At 44.4% G+C, this 21,076-nt stretch overlaps 1 protein-coding gene across 1 annotated transcript in view; it reads left to right on the top strand.

Moving 5' to 3' along the window:
• GPC4 (glypican 4) overlaps nucleotides 1–21,076 on the top strand; it is a 104,544-nt gene that overhangs the window by 46,398 nt on the left and 37,070 nt on the right. Inside the window, exon 2 of the mRNA XM_067548020.1 lies at nucleotides 7,959–8,117. Within this exon, the coding sequence (XP_067404121.1) occupies nucleotides 7,959–8,117 (159 nt within the window). The remainder of the gene's footprint in view (nucleotides 1–7,958; nucleotides 8,118–21,076) is intronic.

Raw genomic sequence — 21,076 nt, 5'->3', positions numbered from 1 at the left:
GGAAAACCAACAGGAACACTGCATTAAAGTCGCAAAAAAGTTTTAATGCAAGAGCAACAGAAAAGAGCAACTGACGACCTGGCGCTCAAAAATTCACTTTTTATGCTTGTTCCAGGCAAAATTTTGCCTTCAAGTACCCCAGTAGGGTAACTTCAGTGAAGAAAGTGGAGTCCATGTGGATTTAGTGTACCCGAGAGCAGGCGTTTTCCTTTCGTTTTGTTTTTAAATTGTGTAAAATATTTAAATAACAAAATCTCTGCATTTCTGAGGTGCCTTTCATTAGAGAAATCCAAATGCCACACAACTTTCACTGCAGTCTGACCGCTTCTGAGATGGGTACCAAATACTTAGACTTGGTCTACACTTACCTGGCGATTCGGCTGCAGTCGACGGGAGTTACGCAAGTTTGTGCAACTCCTGTTGACTGCTGCACTTCTGTTCTGTGCGGTGTCTTCACTGCACTGCGCCAGTTCCCGTCGATGTAGCGCTATGCCACTTGAGGTTTTAGTACGTCGACTTCCGGATCGATTGAGCGGGTCTACACTGACCGCTCAGTCGATCCAGATAAGTCGATCAGACATACCCTTAGTGCTACTAAGCTGGTAAGGGTGGTGAGTGTGTGTGCACGCATGCCCGGATCCCTAATTATAGTCTTTTGGCACTACCATGCTTTGAATACTAATCAACAGACAAACTGAGATGGAGGTCATGTTTTCATCTGTTCACTGACTAGGAGGTGCGAAGCGTTCCCAGCTCCATGCAAAGTCAGTGGTTGCTACAGCACCTCAAAGATCCAAAGTCCTCCCGGGTGGGTCGCCCAGAATTGGCATTCATAACATGTATGGAACACTAAAATGTCTGGCTTCAGTGATGTCTCACAGCAAGTCAGCAGCAGAGCCAGTATTATGGGATCCAAGGTTTTCTTTGTTCCCTTCATTGCTGCTGTTCTAGGATGAGGGGGAAAGAAAGGAAGGTTTTGTTTTTCTCATGTGTTTTGCCAACATCAGGTTTGTAATATGTCAATTATCTGTGGTGAGTGGAAGCCTAATATTCGGTGATAATTGGAAGACAAGTTGAGTGTGAGATTTAATGAGAGCCCAGCGTTGCAGACCTGAATTCTTTTTATAGTTGGTTTTAGAGGAAGTCATAAAACCCTTTTAACGACGATACAAACTGCTGTGCGTTACAGCAGTGGTTTTCAAACGGGGGCATGCATACCCGTAGAGCCACCTGAGCTCTTGTCCGAGGGCATGGGAGAAAAGTCCTTTAATGGCAGACAGGCCAGTGTCGGAGGGGGGCGGGGGGAAAGATGCGTGCCTACATACTCCCCTGTCAGGCAGCGCATGTGGGCGCAGGGCTAGCCATACGGGTGGACCACATGGGCGACCGTCCAGGGCACCGTGGTCAAGAGGTAAGGACCAGGGTGTGCCTGGGGTGCGGGGCCACGGAAGGGAACTCGGGGTGGGGTGGGGGCAATGCTTAATTTGTGCTCCTGGGGCGGATGGAGAGCGGCAGCTGCTGGCTGGAGCCAAGAAGCGCTGGGCGCTCCGCTCTGCAGGCATGTGTATTGCCACCCTGACCTCTCCACTGCTCAGAGCTGGGCGCCTGGCCTGCAGCTGCCGCTCTCCGGCCGCCCAGCTTCAGCCCCGGGCACCTCTTTCATTACAAATGTAAGCACCTGGGGCTCTGGGGAGCCTGGGGAAGTAGCAGGGCCTGGAGGCGATGGAGGAGGGCGGGGGATGGGGAGGCCGTGGGGACCTGGGGGGGGCACCAAAATACAAATTTGCCCAGGGCACCATTTTCCCTAAGACCGGCCCTGAGTGGACAGGGCTGTGCGCTCTGGAGCTGCGCTCACGGGCCTAGGTCAGGAGGGGGCTCTGTCTGTCGGAGGGTGGGGGGCGTGGTACTCCCCGGCATGGCCTCCCCGCTCGCAGAGCCTCTGCCAGCGTCCCCAGCAGAGGAGCGAGGTGGGCGGGGAGCTTGGTCCCGGCAGCTGAGACCAATTGCAGAGAGCCCTGCCCGCTTCCCCTACCAGACCGAGCCCCCGCCTGACTCCAGCCTTTCAGCATGGCCCCATCAGGTCCTGGTGCCCCCCTGATAACCTTATTGTGCCTCAGAGCGTGGGAATCTCTGATTTATACCCTGGGAGAAAACGGGGGGGATACATGAGCCCGTGTGTCCCCTCCCCCACTCTGCTAATTGGGGGCACCCAGCAGTGAATGTTACTCGGACAGGGGTACGCAGCTGAAAAAGTTGTGAAAACCCCTGTGTTCGAGGAGAGAGACGGACAGTGTTACGGGTCTGACATACCGACACTACTCGCCCAGTCCTGGAACAACATCGTCTCCTGGGGATTCAACCAACCTGCTACTATGGAACAGTTGTTTCCAGTGTGAATCGGGTCCCGGGACAGCATGTCTCATGCCATGAGCTACTTTCTGTCTGTTCACTGTTTCAGTGAAAGAACAGATTGCTTCAGTAGCATTATTAAAGAAAGAAATTGAAGGAAAAAAAGAGTTGAAATGACCAGCCCCTGAAAACTTAGATAGCCTTGCACTTGTATAGCTTCTTTTGTTGAAAGTATGAACTCATGGAGAGTGCCAAAGCAAGCTTCCCACTGCTCAGAAACAAAAAATGGCCTGGAAGTAAAAGGCAGACTAGACTGTAAGTCCGGATTTTGATGAAGGGAGCTGGCTTTAGGAGACGTGGGCTCTTCTTTAGATTTTGGTAACAAGTTAATTTAAATTGAAGGAACAAGGTTTCCAACACACTGCAAAAATCTGTATAGGTGGTGGCACCGCTATACCATGACGTTGTATTTTGGTGATTGTTTAAAGCCTGTGTTTATGTGAGGTTCATTTTCTGAGCTTTCTCTTGGGTGTGTGAATAGGCAATATTCTAAACTCTGGCCCTTGACTTTTTTTAACCTGAGTAATGTAAAAACACACGTTCTGAAGAGATATGTGGCTAATTAGCCCCCACGGAAGGTTTCCTCCATCATATAGACAGATATGTAGGGTGCGTGCAATTCCAGATGGAAAATGTATATAAAAAGTCCATGTGACATCAGCTATAGTGCAAATGTGTTGTAACTATTTTCCGTTGTGTCACCGCACTACTTCTTTCTTAAATTGATTTTTCAATACAATTAACCAGCCAAAGTGGTTACTGTAATACATTTTGTTGTATTACTTGGTAAGTTTAACTTGAATGGAAAGCACCACAGAGCTGTGAGAGCACAGGAAAGTATCATAGGGTGGTCAAAAATAAAATTAAAAAAAAGCAAAGAGGTGTAACTTAAAACTGCATAAAACATGAAGTGTTCTCTGACGTATGTTTTGTTTGCTAAGTTTTAACATAGAAAGGATTACTGCAGAATATGCTTCAGCCATGGTGTGTGAAATCATCACTCATCTTTATTAATTTGGGTCTAAACAGGCATTGTACATATATTTGTCCATTTTTTCTAGATACAGTGAATTGAAAAGCTGGTATAGTTAATGAATTTTGCTTTCATGAAGTAACCATTTTAATTTCCCCATCTCCTGGGATCTCTGATCTGATCTGTGCTTAAATCTCCTGTACATAGCTCTGACTAGTCCACATTATGCATTACTTCTGCCTATCGCTTTTCTGAGCTTCAGATTTTTATTACACTGCATGTAACTAGGTTGACCAGATGTCCTGATTTTATAGGGACAGTCCCGATATTCAGGGTTTTTCTTATATAGGCACCTATTACCCTCCGCCCGCCCTGATTTTTCACACTTGCTCTCTGGTCACCCTACATGCAATAACGACTTTAGTACGGCTGTGTATGGTACCTTTTGTTTACCAATACATTACTTTCAGTGTCCAATCTACAAAAGCAGCTAGAAATATGGCTTTTTAGACATGATTAGTGTGAAAAGAAGAACTAGAAATTTTCTGGACTTCCAGGAAAACCGTATCGTATTCCTATGTTTTGTATATGTAGGGTTTATCTGCTCCTTCCCCACTGGTTTCTTTCCCTGGAAATTAATTTGTGTGAACATAAATATTGTGTGTAAATGCTGAGTAGAAACTGTATTTGTAACCCTTTGTTTCCAAAATTAAGGCATACTCTCTGCTTTTAATGGCTGACTGACCAAAAATGCATCGGAATGAAATTCCTCCCAAATGCATGAGATCTGGATGCTCTTGTGAGGGGCAGCAGGAAGCAAGAATGTGAAAATGTACTTTCATTTGGAACATGGAGATGCTAGACATAGACTTTGAACATTACAACAATGGCTCAGAATCTTTAATGAGTCTCACTGACAGAATATTAATATTTGGAAAAACAGCGCCTAATCACATAGTATTTGTCTGTAACATGGAGTAAGAGGCTGTGTCCTTCTCTGTGTTAACACTTAATTTTGGGATTTCCCAGGCTCCAGACAGACCTGATATCTGGTCATAAGCCAAGGTTGCATAGTGCTGACATGACTGAGAAATAACTTCCATAATTAGATTGCTGGTCAGTCATTTTTGACTGTCTGAGTTTAGGTTCGGCGCGTGATTCGCTAACGATGAACCAAATAATAAATCGAATCTCAATGAACCCGATCAAAGGAGTTATCATTATTTAAATTTGCACATGTGTTATGGTAACACCATTCACAAGTCTGAGACAAAAGCGATGACAGAAAAATATTTTCATATTATACTTGGTCTTGAATAGAACAGTATTTCTGATAAAATATTCAGAAATGCAAAATAGAATAAGATAATGGAAAAGGATATTTTTAAAACTAGCATTATAATATTTGTAATTTCATAATAGAAATGGATCTAAAACTGCTTCATTGAATGAATATTAGAACTGATCAGCATTTGTCAGTTTACTTGTAAAATGGCTTTTTTTAAATGGAATTTTTAAATGAAAAAATTGGTGTTCCTTTCCCCCCTCCCCCAACTAAAGTTGAAAATATCTTGGAAATGTACTGAATTTTTTTTTTACCATAATTCAGTAAGTAAAAGGTTGATCAACTTTTCCAATACTTCTTCTGAATTGTTTTTAAATAGTAAAAAATTAAAATAAATGAAAAATGGGACCATTTTGAACACTTTGAAATGAAACAAATGTACATTTCAGACTGTCTCACAAAAATGGGGTTTCGTTTTTTAATTAGCTCTAAATGCCATAACATCATCTGCAGCAAAACAAACAAACTCCAAGCCCCATAGCATTATGTTGGTCTTTCTGTATTAATAAGACAGATATATAGGAGCTCCCAAACACACCTCTGTGTATTGTGTTTGTTCGGCTCCATAATACTATCATTGTTTTAACCTGGTAAGTGTTTTTCATGCTGATATATTGTCTGGTTAGCCAGAGTTTAACACCTCAATCCAGTGCAACACTCAAGTTGATATTTGCTTATAATGCTCTACCTGTCTTGAAAAGTGCTGGTCTAATTGTGAAATGCTTCAGTAAATTATAGCTTGTTAGGAAATTAAATATGCTCCTAAATTATGGAAGGGTGTGGGGGAGGGGGGGAGGAGGAGGATGGATGGCAAGACGGGGCAGGGAATCTGAAAACCCTGCATATGACTAACCACCGTTTTTGGTAAAGCGACTGACACACACACCTTTAATTTCAATTCATGTACGTTGCGGGATATAGCTGCAAATGGGAGAGCAGGTAGATAAACGCTGCTCGCTCATACTCTTCTTTCATTGGAGTTCAGCGTTACCATTTATTTCCCCCTTTTTAATGGAATATTTATCCTGGGAGTCAGTTGTGGCCCTGTCAGATGGGTGAAAGTTGTATATTGAAACAAGTAGAGGAAAACAGTGAGAGTAGTAGCGAAGTAGAGGAAAGATTCCCGAATAAGGCTGGTGAAATTTGTTTCCAGAAAACTGACTCTTCGCAGCATTGCTTCCTGTACTAACAAGACCCCGGGCTTCTATAGTTCAGGCTTGGTAGACGGCATTGTGCAATAGAGAGGGACTCCTATGATGCCAAAGAAAACAAACAAACAAACAAACATCCTGCAGTGCAAAAGAAAAAATAGATTTAGGAAAAGATTCCTAAGGATGATATTTATTTAAAACGGCATTTTATAACAGTCTGGAAAAGTGATCCAAATTGCCCACAGTTCCGATCGTTAGATAAATTACATATAAACATTGTCAGACTCTCGCAAATGGAATAGACAATGAAGAAGAGTTTGTGTCAACAAGGATGTGCCAGTTCCATTCTGCATTGAGCATACATAATTTATTTTTTAACATTTTTTTAATGCTTTCACGGATGAGCCGTTTTCTCCCCCTATAAATGGTTATGACCACAGAAAAGGCCATACTTAATCCAGGGTCCATTTTAGAGGCCACATAATCAGACAGTTGTTCAAACATGGCAACCTTTGCTTAAGATGACTTTATGAACCTCTCTAATGGTCCTTGAGTTAAGGTGGCTGTCAGCCTGTACCGTGCTCCTGATTGCAGTCTGATGCTAGAAAGTTGTCTTCTTTTCTTCTCCATCTGATGCCTTAAACCAGTAAAATCAGGGGATTTTGAAGTCTGAATTTCCTGCGATGACTGGTTGATCTGATCATCTCTACAACCTTTTATACAGATTCTCACACTTCAGTATTCCTGGACGCCACATCCCAGGTTGCTTCCACCGCATCACGTAACATGTTACATGGCATGATGGCAACACACTTTACACCGTGTAAGTCAGAAGTGATAGAGCACAATATGAAGATGGCATCTTGGTCCATGAAGCTACGGAGAAGAAGCAATTTACTAAACCAACTAAAATTGTCTGAAATCTTACAAAGTGTCTGGACGTCATGCTGAACTGCAAATTATGTAGGGTCCAATTCTGTGCTTGAATACACTTGAAAATCTGGAGTTACTTGACCGAAATTAACTGAGAACAGCATTTGGCTGTTAGTTGACATTTGAAGCACTCAACTTACCGATCACATGGGAAAACATCTGGCCAGTTTAGTCTGTCCCTGAAGTTCTGCAGACCTTTAAACTGCTTCCCTACTGCAAACAATAATGTTTTAAATATTAAGTATCTTGTGTCCGTAATAATTTAAAAAGTGTTAGCTGACTATTTAAATTACTGGAAAAACACATGAGCCAATTGCAGGGGTGATTATCAAAGGTTGCAATAGGCTTTAGAAACTGTGTGGCTGGAGAGAGGGAGGTATCAATTGCATTCTATTATTGAATTAGTTCTGAGCAAACAAAACAAAACAAGAAGCAAGCTGTTTAAAGTTTAGAATGAGGTTAAGGGAGATACAGGCCACTGAACGGTTTTGATGGCCAAGCAAACTTCTAGCTGCCTTCTGTCGCAGGATTGTCATGAGCTTCCCTACAGTGATAATAGCAAACTGTGCAAAATCAGAGTGCTGGGGAACGTAATGCATTGGTCTAAGCAATTCATCAAACTTCTCTGTGTTTTAAAACCCTGGGCTGTCTTAATCCTGGGAACTAACCAATATACGAAAAAAGACATTGGTGATCAGTACTGGGTCATGCCTTTTTAACTGAATGAGCTAGAGAGAGGAATTGAATTACATACCAAAAAATCAGTGGTGTGGGTATATATCTATACAGAGAGGCCATTTTGTTGTAAATTACTGTCTAAAAATTAATTTATGCTTATTACCTCAGTTTCTGTGCTGAATAAATAAAACCTGAGGACAGGCTTTCTAGCATACTCAGCAATGGCAAAATTAGGGTCGTTACATGGGTACTGCTGTGTTTCTCCAAAGTCTGTTTTCATGTGTAAGGACTTGATCCTGCACGCTTAAACTGATCGGATTTTGCATCAATTAAGTGGCATTGGCAGAGGAAGGCATTAAGCTAAGGTGTATGTGTGCGCGCATTGTAACCTGTTGCACAGCAGCTTGCTTGTGTTTCCGTTTGAAATATTCTTTATGTAACTTTGAATTCTTCACTCTGTTTTTTTCAGGTGACCATTTGAAAGTATGTCCACAAGGTTACACGTGTTGTTCTCAAGAAATGGAAGAGAAGTACAGTCAGCAGAGTAAACACGACTTCAGAAATGCTGTAGTAGAACTTAACAGTCACTTACAGACGACGTTTAGTTCCCGATACAAAAAGTTTGATGGTAAGTGCTCGAGTTTTCAATTTGCTGGCGTGTTGATAAACCTTAAAATAATCTCCATGTTCCTTGATGTGCAATCTAGTTGCACTGCCTTTTCACCGTTCGTTGGGAGGTTCATGACTCATGACTGGTGGTGGTGTGGTTAGAACATGGCATGTTTTGCAATCCAGTGTAATAGAAATATTTGCTGATTATGGCTGTTAGTTTCCCATAGGGATATATCATTCCTTCTGATTAATTTTTTAGATAATCCAATCTGCTATAAATGTCGACCACAGTTAGTTTTGTTTCCATATCTCTGCAGAATGTATAATCACAATGTGCATGTCTCTCAGCATTGAACGACATGAATGCTGACATTTTCCCAGTGTGGTATGAGCTAAAAGGATTTGTATTCATTGAACTTAGTCATCAGGGCTAAGCAAAGCAGTGAGTATAAATACAGTACGCTTTCATATGGAGACATGGATTCAAGTGTGTTGTGGGTCACAAGTGAAATGAATTGGGTCTCAGCCTAGTTCCTGTCACTGAAATAGCTGCCAAAATTGACATTAAATGGCGTCTCTCATTAATAAGTGTTCCTGTGTGAGAGTTGTCATTTATATTACTGTCCACGTGACATGTGCTATAGTATACCCATCTCTGTAGGGGCAGATAAAAGTCATAGGCAACAAAAGGAAAGACGCCACTCCCGGTGTAGTGTGTCAAATGGAAGAAAAACCCATCCAGAGCCAGGAAACTCTTGTACACCAAAGACATCCCTGTACATTGTCCCAGTCCTGCTTCACCAAGGCCCACCAATAGAATTCCTGTGCACAACGCCATTCCGTTGTCCTCCGTCGATCAAACCATCCACAAAAGAGGTCCAAATATCCTCAAATGCGTGGAATTTCCTGCTCTTTCAAGAGCTGCCGTGCCAGTTACTCTACTGGGCCAGTTTTGTAATGTAAGAGCTTTCAACTGGCCAGGCTCATTTAAGAGCCAGCTTTCTTGTGAGAGAGCTTGACATTGGCGAGCCCCTCTCTGGTTGGAGCATGGGAGAAATCCCTTGGAAATTAATTCTGATGTGCCTCTCTGCCAAAGCTCTGCATGTTTGGATAGCTCCTACAAGGAGGGAGCTGGGGGGGATCCTCTGACTCCAACACTTATCTCATTAATGCCTGCTTTGGATATGCGCATTGTGGCCCAAATTATGCAAACAATCATCTTCTGATGAGTTAGACAGAGATCTGTTGAGGTTTTTGTTGTACTGTATCAAATTTTATTCTGCTGTTGTTTTGGACCAGGGCATCCCTAATTGCTGATTCCATTTATTTTGAAGTTCCTCAGAACATTTTTTTCCAGGGCTTTCAGTCGATCACTGGTCCAATGTGCATGGATTTTCTATGCATATCTTGTATGTCTTCTCAGAACTTTGAATGGGTACAATTTTTGTGTAACATACATACCTCGACTTATATTTATTAAACATATGAGGGAGTTACTCACTGTGTTCTTCTAAATCACTACAGAGGCAGGAACACCTTGCTTTCAAAATACACCAGAGTTTGGATTATTTTAAAAAAAGTTAAGGGGTATTAAAATTGTCAGCAAGTTGAAGTGAAATTGCACAAACGTGCTCCAGATAAACATTTCCCTCGTGTAACCTCATTTGAGATTTCCAAAAACTGTCTCCTCTGTCCACCTACTGATGCACAGAGGGGTTGATAAACATAGAACCAAAGTGTCTAGACTTGCAGACTTACTAAGTGCAGAACCAGACCCTACACAGAATCCAATCCATAGATAAGCCCCTAAAAGGGGATCAGAGGAGAAGCATCAGCTTCATCTTAAATGCTCTTTGTAAAAACTGTATTACATCTGAAAACATATGTGCACATGCAATTTGTTCTGTGACCTGGACTGACCTGGTGCAGGCATACCTATTGTAAAGAGCACAGTGAGGTGTGTCTGCTTGTTTTTATGATGTGATCTGCAGTACTCTTTGAAAAAATTAACATAGTTGGAATCTTCAAAGTACAAACTTTAGTACAAGAGAACATGCCTTAACAAGAAGCCTTATTTTATGCCCGCTGATGTTTAAACCTTCAGGATAATTAAGGATCTAAGAAGAAGAATCATCCATCTTAACTGTGTGAACTTGAGCTGATAAGGAGGTGGGGAAAGAAAGTTGTAGGAAAAGGATCATCCTTTACTCTTGCAGTGAGAGAAGAAGAAACATTTGCTGCACAGTACATGATAGGAAACTATGCTAAAATCTAAGGCCAAGGCACCCAAACTCGGGTACCTAAAAGACAAGTCCGTGAGTCCATACTTAAGGGCTTAACTGAACAGTTTGATTTTTCAAAATTGCTGAGCAGCTGACAGTTTGTAGCAACTTACCTGCCTGAATAATGACCTTGTGATGCTTAACTTCATGTGCCCTTTTTTAAATACGTTGCCCTATGTAAATAAAACCAATAGAAGTCCATTTGAAGAGGAAAATTGGATGATTTTTGTAATTCAAACTCAGTTGAAATTCCCATGTCCTCCAAGTTTACATAGTTGGTCCAGAACCCAAAATGAAAAAATCCTGGCATTCCCTTGCAGAACTTTGGTTTTCTTGCCAGGGGTCCATGCCCTCATTTTGATTATGTAAGAATGCCTTTAGGCTGCCTCATAGAAGTTGCTAGAGATCAAGTAATTCAAATTAAAATAAGGTGGACTGAAAACAAACCTTGCATCTTCCTGTGCCTAATGTAAAATTCCCTGGATAACAGCAGTACTATTGACAAAACTAGATCTCAGGTCACATCTGTGGAACGAGCATTTCCAGCCCGCCATACCGAAGGTTTTTCCCGCATAGAGTTACATCAGCGGGCTCCGGGATCAGACCTTGTAGCAAGCCACAGCTCTCTTGTTTTGAACAGCTCTCCGTGTCTTGAATCAAACCCTTTCAGGGCTTTTGGAAAAACTGTTGTGGGTCTAGCTGCTAATCTGTTAGCTTTGACATTCTCGTTTGAAAAGGGAGACAAAGAATGTAAGGTACTGCTGGGTTTTTGACCTTTCTAACAGTTGCTGTAATGAAATGTAAGTAGCAAGAAGCAGCAGTGTCCCTGAGAGAGAGGGTGTAACGTATGGGGGCTGCTGGAATTTTTCTGTTACACTGCCACTCAGACACCGCACATTGTTGGAATGACAATCTGATCATTGGAATTGCATTGATCTGGCAACAAAGAGACACGCCAGGGAGTGGATTCATAAACGATCTGTATCTCTCTTAGTCAGGAAAACAAAACCAACTTCTGATGTCTAGTATCTGTAAATGACCAACGAGAAGTAACTTCAACTCCTTGTCATCTGTATTATAAATTGGGATCACGCGGTGTCTGTTCCGAATGTTCAGCGGAGGATGGAGGACTTAGAACCGAATATTTTTTATCTCCTATTTAAACATACTCACATAACTTTACAACATGACTGTCTGTGTTCCCTTTTCTTTTGCAATAGAAATTTTAACCACGCTTCTGCACGTAATAAAACGTAGAAATAAGATATGTATTTTGAGCAGTGGGGATAATTAACCACTGGAACAAATTAATCTAGTGAGACAACGGATTCTCTACCTCTGGAAGTCTATACAGTCAAGACTGGATGTTTTGCTATAATGTATGCTGTCGCTCAAACAAGCTCTCTACCAGCTTGATGCAAAAATTATTAGGTGAGATTCTGTTATGCGGGAAGTTGGACTAGATGAACATAGTGGTTCCTTCTGGGCTTAAAGTTCATGAGTAACAGCTTTATCATAGCAGCAGCAGCAGCAACAATTGCTGTGGCACAAGCATTTAACCCTGTTTTCAGTTGGTCGCAGCTTTCATAAGTTTCCATCTTTCAGGCTGAAATTTTCCATACTTTTGTCTCCTCTAGAGCAGTGTTTCTCAACCTTGTAAGTAGCAAGTACCCCCTAACTTCTGAAAATTTTAATAGGTACCCAACACTCAATATTCCACGGGATTTTATATTTACAGACTAATGTGAGCCATGTGTTGGAGGAAGGGCTGAGTATATAAGGCCGTGAGATGTCAGATCTAGTGTGGGTAGGATTACTACCTTTACACCAGGGGTGCGTAACTCAAGTATGTACCTGCGCTAGAGGAGATGTTGGCCAAAGCTAGGAGGCTTTGAGCAGCATGCCGATGCTGGGGAATGTAAAGCAGCACGCCAAATTTTATGCCATAGATTTGAGAGGAGGAAGGAGAGAGAGAGACTGGTAAAATCTGGGGCTGTCATAGTCGTTAATTTCACTGTTTAGCTAGAGCAGTGAAACTGACAAGTTTTCTGGGCACTGGGCTTTGAGCCAGGGAGAGGAGCTGCCACCTGGACAAGTTATAGGTGGCTACCACCTGGCTGCCAACCTGGGAGATGGGTGACTGCCACCCAATCCGAGCTGGGACAAAGGAGGATTCCGTGCTGGCTGGGACACAGAGATGTGGGCAGGCGGCTACTGCTCGTCTTCAAGCCGGGGCGCTGGAGGCTGTCCCTCAGCTTGGAGCCCGGTGCGGGTGGCTGTCACCCAGCTCGTGAGAGTCAGGAGGCTGCCATTGGGCTCCCACTTGGGACCTGGGACCCGGCAGGAAGCGGGGGGCTGCTGCCCACCTCCCGCAGAAGCTAGCGGCTGCCGCCTGCCTCCCAGCTGGGAGCTGTGATCAGGCGGGAAGCTGGGGGCTGCCACCCGCCTCCTCCAAGAGCCGGCAGCTACTGCTCGCTTCCCAGCTGGGACCGGGTGGATAGTGGGCTGCTGCCGCCCAGCTTCCCCAGAAGTCGGCAGCTGCCGCCCACCTCCTCTGCACTCAGTCTTCCCCCTGCCTGTGTCTCGCGTACCCCCAGGGGTACACGTACCAGAGGATGAGAAACTATGCTCTAGAAGATAAATGTTTGAGGAGGATGAAGGGAGAATTGGAGCAAATATGGGTACAGCCTTTTGTGAGAATAAGGGTGGAATGGGAAATACTTATTAGATGGGATGGTGGCGTGACATAGATTATTCGTCCTCCATTGTTCCATTGCTCCTTAGCTGAGCTTCGCTTGTTTTACTCCATACATTTCTTGGAGAACAGACAGGCCTTTAAAATCATCACTGCCTATGTCAGAAGCTGTGTGAATTTTGACATCTGATGGTTCAGATGGCACCGTTATCTAATTTCCCTCCATCCTACCAATGGCAATGTTACCAAACAGTAAAATGTCATGAAACACTGAGAACATAAGTTATAGAGGGAGTACAGTATTTCTCTTCGAATCATAGGCCTGTAGGGCTGGAAGGGATCTCAAGGGATCATCTCAGTCCAGCTCTCTGTGCAGAGACAGGATCAAGTAAACTTAGACCATCCCTGACAGGTGTTTGTCCAACCTGTTTTAAAAACCTCTAATGATGAGGATTCCACAACCTCCTGTGGAAGCCTGCTCCAGTGTTTAACTGCCCTTATAGTAAGAGAGTTTTTTAAATATGGTTCAGTCATTTTGTAAGATATTCAGGGCAGGGACTTGGTTGAGCACGATGCGTGCTGCAGCAATACAAGTAAATAATATTAATGATCCAGCGAGTTCAATAGGCAGCTAATCATTTCCCTTATGAGTGTTTTTTAGTGCAGTTAAATGATTACCACTTGTCGTCTTCTCCTGTGATACAACATAGAGATTAGCGAAGACTGTCAAAGCTCAGTACAAGGCAAACGTGAGATGACCAGTTCACAAGCTGGATTGGCAGTAGATTGGGCAAGCACAATGCCCAAGCAAAAAAATAATGCCCATAAAACTGCCCACCACAAGCCAGCATCTGGAAAGCTATTAAACATTGACACGCTCTGCTTCCGTCCACCCTATCCCAAATTTTCCATGAACATTTAAGATAAAACAAATATGAAAAGAGTAAAATGAAACCCATTTGGGGGTTGAAACCAAGCAAATGGACTCCTCCCAGTGGTCACTGAAAATCTGACTCTGAAGTGCAAGTGGAGATTTCTGCTGGCTGCTGAGAATTCTCAGATGCCTCATGCCCCTTTCAAGTTCGAAGACTTGGTGGGAAAAGCGCAAGCTGGGGGCCTGGGGATCCAGCAATCTAACAGAGTCATTCTAGCCTTCTTTTTCAAGTCTCATAGCTAGAGAGAGATTTATCTTACTGGGGATTATTTCTTTTCTGCTTGCTAAAGGTCATTCAAGCTATACAGTGACTTGGAGGCATATTTTTCGGTCATTAAGCCCCCTGGAAAAATTGCAGACTGTGTTCTCTAGTAGCCAAACGGTCCTTAGGGAAGGAAATCCCAGTCCCGAGGATAGAGTTTCTGTATCTGAGGACGCAGCTGAGGATTTCTGCAGAAGAGGGGAGTTGTGGTGGTGGTGCGCAATTATTTTGTCTACTTTCAGTAATTTCAAGAGCCTATCAGTGATTGTGGGTATTAGTGCAGGGCATAGCTCGTTCTCCACGGGGAGTTAGAAGGAGTACAGCCTGTCAGTTGTGCATTCCCTATTATGCCAGAGAATGTTGAGGATTATTCCCGAACCTCAGGACGCTCCGGGAAGTGTAGGGGACGATAATGAAACACAAGCCAAACGGACCTTCTAATTGTGCACCATTAGCCACTCAGACCGTGGTTCCATGGTAGTTCTCCTGGGCAAACTGGACACAGTGACCCAGATGAAGGGGGAGCAGGCACCTCTGCTGTCAGAGATCCTCTAATTGCAAATTTTCTGTGAGAAAATCTCCTGCAAAAGGGAGGGTTTCAGGCGCAAACGGTTAAACTCCTGCTTTTAGGCTGGAAAACTACAGCCCATAAATCATCAGCAGAGTTTATGGGGCCTCCTTTGTGAGCAGAATCAAGAAGTAAAAATTCTTTTGGGGGACTTAAGCTCCTAATTATTAACTGTCTGTCCACTAAAGTAAGATAGGGTAGATTCCTTTGGCACTATTCAAACTATGTTCCAGCCTCCCTTCCTAGGAGTAACCAGAGAGTTTGCATACCAGTCAGGTCTCTTTCCCTTGCCAAAGGACTTCTTCTTTTGGGACATGAATGTCGTATTAGACAATTTAACTTTGATTGACAGCTCTGGCTGCAGTGTTAGAGACCCAGCGCCGAATCTTGCAAATCCATACGTGTGCATGTGATCTCCGCGAGTGTCGGGGTCTAATAGCACAGGCAAAAGGTGCAGGATCTGCTAGACTAGCCGTATGCTTGCTTTAGTTCCGGCCTGCCAGTGTCTCTCCACTGAGTTTTTGACTAATGCCAGTTAAGAGGGTTTCCAAAACAACCAGCTCATCGGGATTCTCTGCCTGTCCCTGTGCATAGTTGTATGCGAAATGGTTCTTAGGAGGAGCGAGGGCAAGTTGCTTCATCGGGCCACCCAAAATAAGGATAAATCTGACTTGACCCCTTCCTCTATGGCAGGTCTCGGAGCTAGAAAATAGTGCATCCAAACGGTAGAGAAACAATGGGTCTTTAGTCCTCAGTGTGTAAGAATAGGCTACCTTTGATCTGTGCGATAATTCTGTTTATTTGGGGAGAATGCTACTTTTACCACTCGATTACATGGGTATGTGAGCGTATTAATCGTACATCGTTAGGGCCTTGTCTACACGAGCCCTTATGCCGGCAAAACGTTTGTTGCTCGGGGGTTTGAAAAAACACGCCCCCAAGCGACATAAGCTTTGCTGGCACGTGCGCTCGTGGGCACAGCGCTGTGCTGGCGGGAGATGGTCTCCCGCCGACATAGCTACCGTCGCTCGTTTAATGTGTCGGGGGGAGAGCTCTCTCCCTTCGACATAACCTGATTGCACAAGGGTGTGTTTTTTCACATCCCCGAGGGACAAAAGTTTTGCCAGCATAAGTGCTAATGTAGACAAGGCCTAAAATATGATATATATGGCTTGTTTCTCTTCAAGCCTTCGGAACATGCAGCCCTTCCATTTTGTCCTGATGAAGGCAGGTTTCCACCTTTCTTCTCTTTCAAGAAGGTGACATCTCATGCCCTAGCAACCAGGACAGAAACCCAAGCAAGAACTGGATCCCTCATACCTTCATTAACGTAGCAGCCATCTCCTACTGTGCAATTGTCATTAGGACTTCCGTTTGGACCAGTTTGCACATTTAGGGCGGGATTTTCAAAGCACTGAAGTGACTGAGGAGCTCAAGGACTTGGGAGGCCCAAAATCTTTTTGACTGAGTGGAATTTTTCAAAAGCATCTTTTAGCTGTTTCCTATATACCTGAGATGTGCTTTTGACCTGCACAGTATCACCTCCGGGGGCAAAATGAACATCCTATCCATAGGGAGAAAAATATGGTTATGATTTTCATAACCGTGCCGGGGATTTAGCCACAGCGAACTTCTGTGTAGGGCTTTGAAAAATCTCACGCTGTCTCTATTTTCCTCCAAGTAATAGAATTACCTGTGGGCAGCAGTCTTACACACACCAGCAAATGAAGGAGTGTGAGGTTCTTTAGTTACTAATTGATATAAGCCAGTCAATGAGCCATTGTTTGTCTGTTTAAAATTAACGTTCCTTTTCTCCCTCCCTCTCCTTTTCACGGAAGAAAGTAGGCTAGTAATTTGGTAATATTTATGCACAAATATTTTGCCTACCTGTTCTTCCGGAATGAGCACGTTGGTTGAACAAATGCCAGTGTGAAATCCCATGGAGGGCTTGTGAATTCTATGGTCTAATAGTCCATCCTTTATTAACACCTAGAAGCCCCAGGCAGGAACCAGGCGTTGTATAAACACAGAACTAAATGAAGGTCCCTGCCCCAAATCGCTAACAATCTAAGTATAAGACAAGGGGCAACATATGGGCATGCCGACAGAGTGGTGGGGGAATCAGTGTGACTAGCAGTGTGGTCTCTGCCCAACAGCTGCCTAGCTGTGGTCACGTTTTTTGTCGGAGTCCCAGCAAAGGAGAGTGGTGAGAAAGGATTTGAAGGTGGATAATACGTTCGCTCTGTGGCTGTGTGTGGGGAGTTCTGGCCGAGTATGGGGCGGCGGGAGAAAAAGTACAAAGGGGCTTGTTTGAAAATCTAACAAGTGGGTGATGGAAGCTGGCGTCATGGGCCGGTTGGAGGCCAGAGTCCCTCGTCTCGAGTCTGAGTGAGAGAGGACAGGTGGGGTTGGGGGATAGACCGTGAAGGGCGGTGAAAGTGAAGACCTGTAGCTTACGTTTGATGTGATAGAGAGCCAGAGGAGGGCAACAAAAAGAGGGTTGATGGGTCAAACTGATGGGCAAGGAGAACCGTTTTTGCAGCCACACAAGATTGCTTTTGCCGAGGCCAGAGGAAAGGGCGTTGCTGTTACTGAGATGCCAGCTGATGAGAATCTCAGCTGTGCGAATGGATAGGAAAGGCCGCGCCTTAGAGCTGCGATGTGGCGAGAATCGGAAAGACGTAGCGAGAGCCTGGTCTGAGTCGAAGGCGATGCTCAGGTTACCGGAGTGGGCGGCTGAGCGGGGGCGTTCCCCAGAGTGCTCAGGAAAGGAAGGTAGCGGGAAGCGGGCATTAAGAGCTCCGTTTCAGCCGTGTTGCCCTGGAGCTGACCAGAGAGAGAGGCTGAGATTGTCGTTTGAGGCCTGGAATAGAGAGCACTCACCCCCGCCCTCCTTCAGCCCTGCACTGCAAGGCCCAGTGTTTAAACCCCGTCGTATTCTCATCCCCCCCTTGCAGCACCTGGATCAGGACGTTGCTGTGGACAGCAGCACCATGTAACTCAGCTCTGTCCCTTTCCCTTCCTTTCCCCGAAACCTTCCGTGAGCTTGGTCTTGCTTGACCCGTGTGAACTGCTCTTCTGGGCTCACTAAGGTTTCGATCGGAGGCAGATGTACCAAAACACTGTGAGAGGCTGGTCCCGGACCCACCAGAGACAGGAAGTGCCGGAAAGCTCCTGGGGCCATACCCTTAGGAGGTTTCTAGCATAATTTTTGTTGCCCTGAGACCTTTCAATAATTAAGTAAACTTCTGGGTGCTTTTCTAAACTCGGCCTCCCTGCTCTTTGAGGTTTGCCCACCACGACAACTGTTGCTGTGATGCTGGTATGATTTAAGCCTATATTTCTTCAAACTACGTCGAAGAGCTCTTCCCATGTTGGTAAGTGCTAACACATGTTTGAAAACAGGACAGAGGAACAGCTTTCTGCCCTGCCCTCCCTTCCTGACTTCATATTCAGTAAATGTGTTAACACTACGTATTTATCACTTTCTCAACACTTTTGGCAAAAGATCATTAAACTACAGTTTGTTTTTCCCTGGTGGAAATTACAAATGTGGTATATGCAATAAAGGAAGTGAACGCATATTAGAAGTATTGAGGCACTTTTTTTGGGTGGAGGGGGGAAGGTTAGAATGTGGCATAGCTGCGGATTGTTTGCTTTAGAGATGAAACCAGGGCTGTGGAGTGTGTGTGTCTTTTCTCCACATTCCTTTTATCTGTCCAGCTCAAACTCCACGACATTATTTCATATTGTAGAACCAGCTGCAGGGTGGAGCCTGATCCCCAAATGCACCTTTGAGAACAGCACAAAGACATTGTGTGGTTTAAAAAAAAAAAAAAAAAATACCCTCAGTGGTAAAGTAGAATATAAGGGTGACTTCCGTGGGAGCAGAGTTAGGCATTTGAAAATCTGTGCTTCATCTTAGAGAGACACACACACAAAATGTGAACGCAGGTTATCTGCCAACTATATTTTAATATATAAACAATGCTATTCTGCACACAGTAGAAAATATAGTCACCCATAAAGCCAGAAGATTAAGGGTTTAGAGATGACATCGCATCCCTAATTCATAGTACTTGGTACATTTTAAAAATACACTCTAAGCACTGGGTGCTGAATTGTCTAAAGCGTTCACTGACTTTGGAACAATGGAGTGTGTCCACTTTGCGTGCTCAAGCCCTATTTTTAATGTGCACTGGTTAATTGCATGTCTCGCTTGTATTTATTTACACCATTAACTTGGACATGCAAAGAGGCACACGTTTAAAGACCAGTTGAAAACATGGTCCTAAAACACCTAATCTTTAATTCTTGGTGTATATACATCTTAACATGTTCAAAGGTCTTTGCAAACATACAAGTGCAGTGTGTTGGCTTCCTCTCCTCCCTGGGGTAACACAATTTGAACAAAGCACATCCAATGAGTGAATTTGCCCACATCCTCCCAACATGTGCTTAGACCTAATTCATTAATGGATTGAAAGTGCTTTGAAATCCTTGGCTGGAAGATGCTGTTCAAATGCAAGTACTACTCTCTGCCGTGCGGAGGTAGTCTCCTGTAACGTAAATAGAAGATGCTTTCTGTAACACATTTATATGATTCCTAATGATTAGAACATTTTGGGCAAAACTTTTGCATCAGTAGTGCACTCTTAAGTTTTTAGGCTATAAATGGGACTTTTAGGAAGAAGAAAGAAACCCTTTATTTGGAACTGGATCTGCCCTATTTAAACGCTCTCCCTGGAAGGATGTCAGTTCTTTCTGTTTTTCTTCAACTGTTCTGTCATATCCAGTCCATCTGAGTGAACCCTTCGGAGCACTGTTTAGCTTTTTCTTTGGGTCAATCCTGCAAATCCTTACCTGCTTGAGTCAGTCCCCTTGAAGTCAGTGGGATTACTCTCATGAAGAAGTGGTGTAGAACTGGGCTGCTTGTGTTTTTGGTGCCCTTGGATTCAGCCATCGGCTTTAACAGGCCTTCTGAAAGGAAAGGATGTTTAAATGTTAGCAGGAGTTAAAACTGGATGTAGTAGAGCGGTAAGAGCTACTGAGGAGCCGTTGCATGAGCCCCAGCCCTGTGCCTTCCTTGAGAGATCAAGTGGGGACCCATCAATGCCAGGTTCCCCTGCTCATCTCCTCCCCCCTTCCCCCCGGATAGGGCTTTCCTGCCATGCCTAAAAGACTGGGCAAGTATCAAGCTGTCATCCCTCGCTACCACTGCTGCAGGTCACCAGGTTCTCCCAGCTTCCCTTGAGGATCGCCATGTCTCCTTACCACCTCCATATCCTCTTCTTAGCAGATGGTGGTGGAGTGACAAGAGGGACAGCAACCCAGAAGAACCAGCAGGCAGTTCATCCACCATGTATTTAGTTCTATTTCTAAGGCTGGAAGGTTTTGCAGTGTGCCCAGGTCAAAATGTATCATGGTGTTCCTACTGCAGATGAATGTGGCCACTGTCCCTGAGGGTCGGGGGCTCGGCTTTTCTAATAGGGGAGATTTTTACCCGAAAGAGTGGCTTCTTTACCATACAGGCCCCTCACATACAGCCAAATTCTGGCAGGCATCTCAGCCCCCCTCACATGGCATCAGGCCGACAAACATATAAAATGCCATCTGACCCCCCCTAAGTGCTTCCTCACGCTTCCACAAGTAATGCCAGTGCGGGTAGACAGCGTGGTCGGCGTGGCCGCCTAGAAATCACATGTCCTATGGGGTTCTGCATAGGGGTGCGGAAAGAGAGGGAGTGGGACTCATCTGTTTAAATGTAGCTACCTGGGGCTGGTGTTTTTGGAGTAATTGGGAAAAACCCAGTCCTGTTCCAGAGGAAAAAATCCCCTGTCTTGGGTGGAGGAAAGCTTCCTATCTGTGTGTGCACCACCAACCAAGGGAGAGATGAACACCAGGATTTACATGGCAGAGTGTGCTCCTACACCCAGAAATACCTCGCTCATCTTCAGTAGATGAGTTGTGCCAGTGATCAACCTCTGGAAACAGTGAACGTAGTGCCCTGCAATCCCTCTCGGAGTCTGGACCCAGGGCGTGAGGTGGTGAATGGATGACCTCTTGCCGAGTTCGGCGAGATCCCTGCTCTGTGTCGTCTCACCTTCTCCACTGCTCCCAAGGACCGTATGCAAGACAGGAAGAGGAGAGCAGCGGTGGTGCTGTTTGTGCCTTTCTGCCTGAGGAGACTCTGGCACTCAGGCTTGATTAACCTCACGTTGGGTCTCTGGATGT

Source organism: Emydura macquarii, unplaced genomic scaffold (genome assembly GCF_026122565.2).
Source record: "Emydura macquarii macquarii isolate MOO-44397 ecotype Brisbane River unplaced genomic scaffold, CSIRO-AGI_Emac_v2 contig_1253, whole genome shotgun sequence".
NCBI classification, from domain to species: domain Eukaryota; kingdom Metazoa; phylum Chordata; order Testudines; family Chelidae; genus Emydura; species Emydura macquarii.
Note: the sequence above shows the minus strand (reverse complement) of the source record. Positions and strands in the feature narration are given on the sequence as shown.